At 43.9% G+C, this 12,794-nt stretch overlaps 1 protein-coding gene across 1 annotated transcript in view; it reads left to right on the forward strand.

Annotated features, from left to right (window-relative positions):
- Positions 1-12,794, forward strand: part of TDO2 (tryptophan 2,3-dioxygenase) — a 151,312-nt gene that overhangs the window by 91,541 nt on the left and 46,977 nt on the right. Inside the window, exon 8 of the mRNA XM_078862861.1 lies at positions 1,462-1,573. Within this exon, the coding sequence (XP_078718987.1) occupies positions 1,462-1,573 (112 nt within the window). The remainder of the gene's footprint in view (positions 1-1,461; positions 1,574-12,794) is intronic.

The raw sequence follows: 12,794 nt of genomic DNA on the forward strand, positions 1-12,794 counted from the left end.
TGTGTGCCACCACACTTGGCAGTCAATGAATCACTCACGTTACAATTCCAGCAAGCTGGATTCAATCCCTGGTCGCATACACAACCAGAAACAATTGGTATTTGAGCCTGACCCTGGGCCTATTATGAATTGACACGACACAGCCCATGATCAGGCTTTTCAGTGACACAACACTACAATTTCATATTTAGGTGGTCAAGCCAGATAACCGCTGCTCCTGAAACGGTTATCTGTCTTGCCCGTCTGAATGTGCAATTGTAGCTGTTGCTCTGCATCTACATCAGCAACCATTCGAAAGAAGAAACACTTGTATAACAGGGCCGGCAAAGTAAAGCAACATGCAGGTTCAGGCACGAGTAACGATGTATGCCGCCCTCTGCAGTCCCTTGGCGGTGATATAGAGAAATGAAGGAAGAGCTCGGCAAGAAATTGGAGAAGCGGGGAGATGGATAGTATGGTATAGCGTAAGAGGAACAAGAAAGAGAGAGGAAAGAAAAGCATGCACAATGCAGGAAACGGTTGTAGTCTATTTCCTAATTTGGCACCTTCCTAACTAGTGGAATCAAAGACGATCGCACCCAGGATGGTCTAGTAACAATATCACCAGGTTGTGGGTGTAGTATTGGTCCTAGAGGGGCATGGTGTATATTAAATAATAGCGCTGGATGGCACCATGCTGGAAGTGCAGTACCGGCCCTACAGACCACAGTGTGGTCATGTGAGGCCATGGCACTGGTTCACCCGGGAGGACACGTGACCGGTGAAGTTGACAGAGGGGCCCCAAGAGAGGGCTCAGGGGGGTCACCTGATTGGGACCCAGGTCCTTCCCGAGGCTTCTGGAAGGTGGACGTGGCCAAGGGCGGAGCCGGCCATGCCACAGAAAATATAAGCTGGGTCCCGAGAGGGACCGGGGTTGGTTCATCCCGGGAAGAAACCCTTCGTCTACGATCTTCGTTCTACGAGTCTTCCAGCACGTGGACCCGGGCAGATGCTGTTGGTCCCGGGTTCGTAGTAACAGTTACATGGTAACTAGTGTAGTTCGCCGGGTGGTCACCACCCGATGTTGTTATGGTGTTAAGGGGAAGTTACCCTGTGTGTTGGAACTAAATTAAAAGCCCTGCCTCCAAAGACTACATCTGCGACTCAGTTGAACCCACGACACAAGTATTAGAACACTTATAGCTCGGGTCAAGCAGGTATATCGGTTCACCACAGTCAGTCAATCGGCAGCTCGCGTGTGGTGGGGTGCAGTGTTGACCTCCCATCTTTTGCAAGATGCCTGGCCAATGTGAAAGAGTAGGCCATATGCCCTCCAGAGGGTCTCTCCAGAGCTTCTTCTTGTGAGGGCTCTTACACCAGTAATGGCATGAGGAAGATATTGCAGGGCTGCACCTTTTTCCTAACATGTGCAACCCTGCTAGTATTCGTGACTAAGCCCTCCTCCCTTTATGTCTTCACCAGCTGATGGAAAATGCCACACTGAAAGAAGAGCTCATGAATGAAATTCAGAAGCAACAGGAGACATTTGGTTCGCTCTTCGACGAGAAGCGGCACATTCATCTGATGAGCAAAGGTAAGAGATTGCTCAAGGACACCGACAACGGGATTGTTTTTACAAAGTTACAACACGAGTCCGATACCGAGTCTGTCCAGGTCTCTTCCTTCCCTCATGAAGTTTCCGTTTATATTCACGGGAATACTGACAATGACAGCTCGTTTGATCGGCAGGTCACGTGTCATATGGTTCCTTTCAGGCGAATACTCCAGCAATACTATTCTACATAACATTAGGGGTCACAGATTGTAGATATAGGTGATCTGTAGAGACGTGATGATATAGACACTTGTCCATAAATGCATCAATGAGTATTTTAGCAGGGGACGGGATTCACACAAAGACAGCGTTAGAGGGTGAGGTAAAGGTAGCATGGTGAGAATGTTGTAGAGTTGAACACGTTGGACATAGCAAGCGAGTTAATTCTACAAAACACAAACAATAAAAACATTGACAAACACAGTTTCGGTGTTCAACATTTCTGTAATGAAGCAATACACATTCTCGACAGCATTTCCATTACCAATAAGCTCTTCACATCGACTTGCAAATCAAATGACACTCGTTACAGTTGGTGTGCATGACTATTGATTGGCACGGAAAAAATGGGCTGCGTCTTCCTTGGAGGTTTGGAGTTGCCAGTCCCTAATTTAATGTCGAGGAATTGACCACGTTTGGGGGTGCGCGTGGGGCAAGGAGGGCAGCCTGGCTGATCCTAGCCAGAGCGCGTTTCTTTACTGACAACACTCGCATCTGCCATGGGTGTTGTATGTATGTTGTTTGTATGTTGAACTTCCTTTGCACCATACGTAGCCAACCATGCGAATCGGAGGTGCGGGGGAAGGACAACAAACTAAACACAGCAACAACAACAAAAGGTGTGGGACTTAGTTAATTTTAAACTATAAACAGTGCTGATTGTAGCAGCCGTCATTCTTTTTATTTTTATACAATGATGCATTCGCAGGCAGAAACTCTCATGGTCAAATTCGCAAGGGCGTATTTCCTTCAGGGATCGTTAGGATGCCTAATGAAATATTTATTTTATTAAGTTTCCTCAATGGATAAATATGAGAACACTGCTTGGAGTATATATGGATGCTTTATCTTGCTTAGATATTTACAAGATTTGAACATTAAAGTGATAGGATGAATTAACAACAATTACCACTGCTATTGCAAAGTTTGGTATGCTATTGGATGAAGATAAATCTCCGTGATAAAAAAAACTTCAGAGCAGCACTCAACATATCATTCAGAAGTTAACTGGCACTATGTGCAAGCTGACGTAAAATGTAAGTAAACACAATATTTAATGCAAACTCTTTAACAATTCATAATAACTTTGAGGGTCTCATTAAGGCATGTAATCAACGAAAAACATCTTAAGTTTGGAATTGTTGTTTATTTTTTTAACTGGTAGATTAAAATAGATTATATAGATGCTCATATTAATCCCGTATTATCTCACTGAGCCGTGGTGAATAGTGAACCCGATGGAATCCAATTAAGCCTAGTGAAGAAAAGTACCGATCATTGAGACCTGGGCACCTGATACAAATTGCCATCTATAAAACACATATTTGAGATTTGGGAAAATGTTGAAAGACAGATTCCAAGAACACAGGATCAGATGTTACTATCCTTTGTGCAAGCACTTCCAACAGTTCATGAACAGTGAGACTGGTGAAATTTGGGAAGCGCATCGTCAGTAGTGTACCTTTGGTTCCTAGGGTGTTTCGGCCTTTCACACTATACACCCTCCCCAAAGGCGGCCAGCGACAGGGTGATCAATCCTACGCTTGCGTCCCATTCCCAATTAGTCATAGGAATTGCCTTGTTGCTGATAGCCAACATCCCATGGGACTATGCATGGCAGGGGCGTCCTCCTCCCTGAGTCAAGCATTGTTGACCGCATACCTCCTGGCCCTCTCACTTCGGGGCCCAGCTGGGGTCTTTCCTCTTCATCCAGAGCCACTGACTGCTGCCTTCTGCCGCCTCCGATACAGCTCTGATTGCCGAACGCTGGCTCTGGCCCTTAATTCCCAGGTCTCTAAGCAGTCTGGTTGTAGATGTTGCCACAAAACCTCTGCAGCCCACCTCCACTGGAAAGACAGAATTCAGACCGACACCAGCACACAATTCTGCACGTGTATAAAGATTGCCTCCAGTCGCAGATGTGAGAATTCATGCGTTGACCTAGTAAAAAGTGGCTCAGTGAGGAACACAATTACAACTCAGCTATCTATTGTTAGTCTGGCAGTTCCATTACATTTGCTAACTATATATGTGATAACGTATGAAACATTGTTACATGGACACGCAATGAGGGAAGTTTCCGTGATTCATATGTTGAACACACTGGGCTTGCAATCCAGAAATTGCCGGTTCAGTCCCCCAAAATGGCAAGTTCAAATAGCTCCTCCTCTGTCCACCCAGCCGTCTACATGGTTGCACCACAGTTAGTAGATCGTGGTGGGGTAAAGTGTGGGTACTCCCACCTCTTCCAAAATGTCTAGCCAACGTGGAAGAGTAGGCCAAACACCCTGGGAGAGGGGCTCTCTGGTCGCTCTCAGTGATGTGAACAATAACATTGCAGGGTTGTACCTTAACATGTTTGTCCTGCGATATTATCTATTTTATTTCTTTGAGCTGGAATGAATATGCCAAATTCAGTGAAATATATTTAGTTGCTTCCCTCTTTTTTAACAATTTTTATTTTACCAGGTAAGGCCCACTGAGCTATATAGCTCTTTTTCAGAAGCGACCTGGCTATCACAAATGATAGCTCAACAAAGTGGCTTTTAATGTAGAAATTTATAGCAGGCAAATACTCTAAACTCATGTGTCTGAATATCGAGGGAAAAACCGGAGGACCCGGAAAAAAATCCTCGCGACCACAGGAAGAACATGCAACTCCAAATATACAACAGGCGTCAGGGTCGGGAGGGAACCCATGACTCATGACCTCCTGTTTTGCCAGGCGAGGTAGTTAACAGGGCCATCAGCATGTTAGGCCTGAGGTTTCGTGCCCCCAATTACACTGCTGGGTGGATAAAAAGGCGTGAGGGGGTGAGGGTTTAAAAAACTTGTACCATTGTTTCATCTGCCACACCGGAAGGACAAATCGAACTGGCAACCTTTGGAAGTTCAGTATGATAACCATACTAACCGTTACACCAGGCGTGAGAGCCAACTTTCACTCGATACGTGGATCTCGGTGTCACCCGTTCTATGCGTTGACACCAATTGACCCCCCCCTCCGCCCCCCTGAGCCACAATGTCACTTAATATACCGTTTTTTTATGGCATCGAATTCCAGTTGGCTCATTGCCATGAATATACTTTTGACATTTGGTAAAATACGATTTATTTCGCATCACTGTTATTTTCGAGCCCTTCAACTCAAGTGGACTTGTTAGCTATCGCCGCACGTAGCGGTTCGTCTACACTATCGCTCGTGCAGCCGCCACGGAGCGATCAGCGTGGTGGGCACGTCCGCCCACTCATTGACGTGTGTCTGCCCACCCACGACCACTGACACCACCCATATATTGGCCTGATTTATATGCTGTATGGCCTCCCACGGGGCAAGGACAGTGGATTATAAACAACATAAAAAGTGTACTTGTAAACACTTCGTGTAGAGCATTTTTTCCCCAAGAAAAGCACTTTGAATTAAGTCCTTTTCATAGCAAAAATAATGTGGGACATTAAATTATTTGGTTGCTTCATCATTGCTTCTGAAAAATAGCTCATAACAAGTCCACTTGAGTTGAAGGGCTCGAAAATAACAGTGATGCGAAATAAATCGTATTTTACCAAATGTCAAAAGTATATTTATGGCAATGAGCCAACTGGAACTCGATGCCATAAAAAAACGGTATATTAAGTGACATTGTGGCTCAGGTGGGCGGGGGGGGTCAATTGGTGTCAACGCATAGAACGGGTGACACCGAGATCCACGTATCGAGTGAAAGTTGGCTCTCACGCCTGGTGTAACGGTTAGTATGGTTATCATACTGAACTTCCAAAGGTTGCCAGTTCGATTTGTCCTTCCGGTGTGGCAGTTGAAACAATGGTACAAGTTTTTTAAACCCTCACCCCCTCCCGCCTTTTTATCCACCCAGCAGTGTAATTGGGGGCACGAAACCTCAGGCCTAACATGCTGATGGCCCTGTTAACTACCTCGCCTGGCAAAACAGGAGGTCGTGAGTCATGGGTTCCCTCCCGACCCTGACGCCTGTTGTATATTTGGAGTTTGCATGTTCTTCCTGTGGTCGCGATGATTTTTTTCCGGGTCCTCCGGTTTTTCCCTCGATATTCAGACACATGAGTTTAGAGTATTTGCCTGCTATAAATTTCTACATTAAAAGCCACTTTGTTGAGCTATAATTTGTGATAGCCAGGTCGCTTCTGAAAAAGAGCTATATAGCTCAGTGGGCCTTACCTGGTAAAATAAAAATTGTTTAGTTTAGTACATTGCGTTAAAAAAGAGGGAAGCAACTAAATATATTTCACTGAATTTGGCATATTCATTCCAGCTCAAAGAAATAAAATAGATTTCCATGCAATGAGTTATATTTGCATGACATTAATATGTGCACTATTGATGGTAAAAACAGGCCGAGTGATGCAACATTTAGAAGTAGCTCTGTGATGTTATCTGTATGGAGATAACATCACAGAGCATGAGAGTTCAAAATTGTAATGTTTTGTTTTTTTATCTTATACTCTTCCACATTATTTGGGGAAAAAAGTTATATAATTATGGTGTAAATGTTTGGACCATTAACTTTAGTGGTGTTTCACCAGAAATTTAAAACAACAATAAATAATTACATAAACAATATATTTCAGAGAGACATTTTAAATCTTTGGGTTTAAAGGTATTTCCCATATATATGTAAAATCTGATTTTTGAAATGATGTGCATTATGAGGTATTCAGCTCACCGTGTGGTTAATGTCTGTGTCAGAACATTAAGCCAGCATCATTTTTGGGCTTGGTTCCTGAGCGGTAAAATCGTATAAGCCCAGGTTTCTCCAGTTTAGCATTTAGATTATCTACGCCCAGTCACATTTGAAAGCACTTAAAAAGCACGAGCTTTTTTCTTCTTACATAATTTCATTCAGTCCATCTCTGTGGAACCTTAACATCAGGAAATGAAGAAACACCTTAAGCTAATTCCAGTGGGAATTCATCTTAAACGGCTCTGAGACATATTCATTCCATGGAATTGTTCCTTGGCAAAGACATTACAGTAATTTACAGCAAGTAGTGATGCATTTTTTGCATTCTTTGCAGTACAAGATGCTCTGGATACTGGATAGTAAGCCACACACCCCGAACTTTTGCTCAGTGGTAATTAAATCATACGAATCTGGTCACCCACACACACACACTCCTGAGCAGTGGTTCATTTAAATGATAGAATTACAGCAAAAAAAAGAGAAAATTGTCTCTGAACGAGAGTACTCATGAACATTGCCAAAGCCTTACTCTTTGCTTCTTTCGGTAAAAGTCATGTCGGTAGAAAAATAATAGATTATTAAGTTTTGATCGCATCACAAGCAATCGTCATCAGGTCTACATTCTACAAACAAAATGGGGGTACCCCAATGGGTTCTCCCTTATCGCCAATGGTAGCGAATGTTTTCATGGAGAAATTTCAGACAGATGCCATCCAGACATCCACCCTACGTCCTTCCTTGAGGAGGAGATACGTAGATGACACGTTCGTCATCTGGACAAATGGCCTGCCAGCATTGAACCAATTTCTCAACCACATCAATTCCATACACACATCTATCAAATTCACCATGAAAGTGGAAAAGGATGGCAAGCTACCATTCCTGGATGTTTTGATCGAGACCTGATGGCTCGTTGGGACACTGTCTACAGAAAAGCCACCCACACGGATGCTTATCTAAAGCCTGAGTTCCACCACCATCCAGCCCAGAAAAATTCCCCCTCCGACCAGCGTCACTTAGCCAGTGAGCTGGAGCACGTACACCAAGCCCTCAGGATGAACGGACATTCTGACCGTACAAACCGCAAAGCTATCTCCCCAGCCATGGGGAGACAACCATCTGAGGATCCAACCAATACCATCACTTTGCCATACATAGCAGGGGTTACCAATTTTTTTTTCCAAAATCTTAAACAAACACAAGATCCAGGTTCGTTTCAACACAGTACACAAAATTCGTGATTTGATCGCATCTGTAAAGGATGTGATTCGTGATATGCCATTCCCGGGTGTCTACAAACTGAGTTGTGGCTGCGGCAGCAGTTCCATTGGGGAAACGAAACGACATGTCTCGGACCGCGTTTGCGAACACAAGGCAGATCTGAAACACGGTAGGACCAATACCTCTGCCGATGCTGATCATTGTTTTAACGCAGTGGGCTCACACGAAATTGACTTTTCCAAGACGAAGGTACACTGAAAACCCACCGGCTATTATCAGAGATTTGTTTATGAAGCCATCCAGATATATAAACACGGACACAACTTCAACCGAGAAGATGGGTACAAACTGAGCAATCATTGGAAGGACGTTATTAACCAGGTAAAGTCTTAACTGACTGTGCTGTTTCCATCCTACCTGCCTATGTCAGCTGTTATTTCCGACTCTCTGTGTGTCTTTCTCTCTCTCTCTCTATCTCTCTGTGCATCTTTCTCTGATCTCTATTCCAGTGACCCGGGTGCTGCCGCGGGGTCCACTTTCTGCCCCGCCTCCTCCCCCCCTTCTGTCTACCCCCCTGCAGCCGATCTCTCAGATCTCTCCAGTGCTGCCGCGGTGGTCCAATTTACTCCAGTGACCCGGGTGCTGCTGTGAGGTCTACTTTCTGCCCCGCTTCCTCTCCCCCCCTTCTCTCTCCCCCCTTCTCTCTCCCCGCCTACTGCCGAGGCCTGTATAACCTCGTGCCACGGCAGATCTCTCGGTTACCTCGGCAATTCTTTCTTGCTGTGGTTGTCCTACCTCATGACGATTGCTTGTGTTGCGATCGAAACGTCGTGATCTATTATTTTTCTACTTACGTGACTTTACCGAAAGAACCAAAGAGTTTGGATTCCTGCAGTCACGAAAGCTTCAACTCAAGATTGCCAAAGCCTTTTTCGTGTTCTTTTTCGTGTTCTTGGTATTAGTAATATGTGGTAATGAGTTATTTTAACAAAGCCCTTTTGGTCGGTTACGTTGACCATAAGACGGAATTAAGTGCATCTTTTAAAAATAATTTTCCTTTTGCACCGTCTGTGTTTAAATGTTAACGTATACAGCGCGTTGTGATCTTCAATGAAAGGAGCTCTTTTCAAAGTTAATAATAATCATCTTCACCTTTTATAATTTCTTGCCTACCACTTTGGCCTAAATCATGTAACATTCTCTCCACGCAGTTCGTTCTGATGACAGCCTTCCAGTCTATTCCATTTCATTTACACGCCAAGTTCAACACATGTCTAAAAACATTTATATTCAACAGGAGTATACTGTTTAGAGGCATGTCCTGCATGCATTTTAACCTACATCTTTGGTGCTGCATAATTTTTTTTTCATATCACCAATTGAAAACCCAATTATTTAGAAAATCAATGTTTAATCGGATCATAATTTTATTTTATCTTTGTTATGGTTCATGTTTATTGTATTTATTGGATTTATGATTCCAAATCAATGCTGTCATGATCAATTCAATGCAAGTGGTTGCCCTTTGTCAAGGTGACAAGCCAATGAAGTGTATTACCTCAGTTGCTAGACAGTGATAGGTAAATTAAACTAAACTACTTTATTTACCAGGCAAAGCCATGAGCTCTTTTTCAGAAGCAAGCCGGCCACAATTAAGTGGCCTATCTTGTGGAAATTTATAGCATCCAAATACTCTGAATGCACGTTCATTCTACAAGGAAAACTTGAGGACCTGGAGTAAAATCAACGCTACCACAGGGAGAACATGCAAACTCCAATTATACAAGCGTTAGGGTCGAGATCGAACCCACGACCTCCTGCATACCACACGAGGGAAATAACATTACGCAAAAATGGGTAACCATTGTTACACAGAGCACTATGCTACTTCCACCTCCCGAGATAGCTCCAGCTGAAATTAATACTGGTTACCAGTTGAGTGACAGACTGCGACAAAAAAATTGGCCCAGGCATTTGTAAACACACCGTCCGAAATTGGGGCTATTGGCGTCGATTTCTTTATTTAATTTTCAATTGGTTGTGCACAAACTCTTTAGTACTTGTAGACATGTTGTGATGCGATGTATTTGCAGGATTTTGTCGTGCGATCTCATTAGCCCATTTGGGCTGGGTCCAAAAAACAAATGGCCCTGGGGTGAGGAGGAATCTTTGGGGTGGCCGAATATATACGAGTCTTCATGCCAACTGAGAGCACAAATAAGCAATGAAGCATTCACATCAGAGGTAATAAAATATTTAAATGAAAAAAATCTATATTTTTTAATATGCTGATCACATTTGCGATTTCCCCACACACACAGGTCCTCGGAATGGGCCGGCGCACCGGGCATTTGCCCTATGGACCACTGCCCTTATCGCCCAATCCGAGCCTCGACTTACCCCAGTACCTTGTTGCTTATAATTGCGATTATGTGTGTGCACTCCATGACACAGATTAACAATTACCTCTACTTGTGAATTATCTTGCAAGAGTCATTTAATCCCATTAAAGGCAAGTATTATGTTTTGGTTACGTGCCATCAGCTGCATGCGCACTGACACAACGGCAAGTGCTCACGAAGCTACCCAGCTAACAAGTGTGCGTCTGTACTGATTTCTCGATCTGATTAGCATCGCATTTCAGGTGTTATGTAAACACGCAAGTCAGAATATAAATTGGGGTCAATTGTAGTGTGCCCTGCATTTAGTATTTGAATGCACCAGTGCAAGACAGTTCCCTTCAAATAATAAATTCCGTCTGCATGATTGCGACATCGCACAACGTTATGTATTGTAATCGTTTATTACTATGATTATTAAAACTCTCAGATGCATCACATTGCCAGCCAATTTATGTAGCAGACTTGAGCACCGTAATTGCTTGGGCTGTAGTTTCAGTTCTTTTTGGTATTTCTAACAAGGTCTCTGTGACCTAGCTAATGGCGTTCGTTAATGTAAAAAGCAATTCAAAAAAACACGGAAGTGGCTGCCTCTGAAATGCAGGTTCACAAAGCAATTTGACAGAAGCCTTGCACCTGTAATGCTTCCAGCACAAAGGACAGTGTGCGGTGCTTGGTACAGATGCATTTTCTGAAGGTGGCTTAATGCGTAATGCACCTTTTGTATTCATGCTGGGCTGAGATGATTTTAAACGCATTCTTCTTCTTAAAACGCGTCGAAAAATTTCGATGCGTTTTGGACAAGCTATGAAAAAACGTGTGCCGAAAAAGGCTACTCAAAAAATAAGTAAAAAAAGCACTTAAAAAAACCCAAAACCTCTGGGCGGATCACTGTCTTTTTCTTCCACGCGTTTGTCCCGCTCATGTGGGTCTGCTGCCCTTGCCAACCATCTCTATGCTGCGCTGTCCTGCGCCATCTCTCTTTCCGCTCCTCGGGCCACCATGTCTGGTCGTACCACATCACCCCACCTCTTCTTCTGCCTTCCTATTGCTCTCTTTCCTTCCACTTGCATCACTTGCACCTTCTGACCTACATCATTTTGCTGTTGTCTCTCCACATGACCGAACCACACCAGCCATTTTTGTCTCATCTTCTCCGTGTTTTCTACAACCTTGAGGCTTCTTCTCACTTCTTCATTTTTCACCCCGTCCTTCCTTGTTGAACCCAACATCCACCACAACATCCTCATCTCTGTGACTGCCATAGCTTGGTTCTCCCTCTTTCTTGTGCCCCAGCACGCGGCCCCATGGAACAGCACCGTCCTCACTACCGTCTTGTACACTTTTCCCTTCAGTCAAACTGGGACCCTCTTAAATCTTGACTTAAAGCTTTCGTGACTGCAGTAGATAGGTTCTAAGAAAATAACAAAAAATAACAAAAAACTACGACGTTTCGATCGCAACACAAGCGTTCGTCATCAGGAAGAGGGGGTTAGCTTATAAAGGTAAACTGTTTATAAAGGTTTGAAATGGGCATATCCAAAATGTCAGCCGCCAATGTAAGTGGTGGGCAGCGACCGCGATGGTGGTGGGCTTTCCCACCAATCAAAGGGCTGCCCAGTAAAAATTACCATGATAATGTAAGATGTGAGAGGCCTCCATGGCGGGCGCCCTGAGGTGGCTATGTTAATGTGAGAGATTAGCATGTTAATGGAAGATCGCAAAGTAAAAACCTCGAGCTCGGTGAGCGAGGTGGCTGTGTTAGGGTGAGAAATTTAACCTGCTAATGTAAATTCAGAGAGCCGAAAATAACAACTAACATCAAAAATAGTCGGAAATACATCGAGCTTCATGGTGTCGAGTTTTGATGAGGGAATTCTTCTGGGAAGGATGGTGGTGGGAGTCAGGTTTTAGATATGCATCCGTATGGGTGGCTTTCCTGTAAACAGTGTCCTATTGAGCCATCTGGTCTCCTTTCGATTAAAACATCCAAGAATGGCAGCTTGCCATCCTTTTCCACCTCCATGGTGAATTTGATGGCTGGGTGTATGGAGTTGATGTGGTTGAGGAATTGGTTCAGAGCTGGTCGGCCATGTGGCCAGATGATGAACGTGTCATCTACGTACTTCTTCCACAAGGATGGACGTAGAGTGGATGCCTGTATGGCATCTTGCTCAAAATTTTCCATGAAAACATTGGCCACAACTGGAGATAAGGGAGGACCCATGGGGGTCCCTTCAACTTGTTTTTAGAATGTTCCATTCCAGGTGAAGTAAGTATTGGTGAGGCAGTGTCTCACAAGGGCCGGTACCTCCGCATTCAGTCCTTGTTGGACCAAATCTTCAATGATTGCAATGGTGTAAGCACAGGAACTTTGGTAAACAAAGATACTACATCGAAACTAACGAGAAAATCACCTGGGATAGTGAGATGTCCTTAATTAACGATACCAATTGAGCTAAGTTAACTACAGATAAGGTGGTCTTACCAGTGAATGGTTGTAAGGTCTCAGATAGAAAATGTTGGAAATATTTTTGGTGACCCCTGCTATGTATGGCAAGGTGATGGTTTTGATTGGGTCCTCAGATGGTTCTTTCCCAAAAAAATTCCAAAATCATGAGCAAACACAACATCCAGGTTAGACTG

This window comes from Lampetra fluviatilis, chromosome 15 (assembly GCF_964198595.1).
Source record: "Lampetra fluviatilis chromosome 15, kcLamFluv1.1, whole genome shotgun sequence".
Classification (NCBI taxonomy): Eukaryota; Metazoa; Chordata; class Hyperoartia; order Petromyzontiformes; family Petromyzontidae; genus Lampetra; species Lampetra fluviatilis.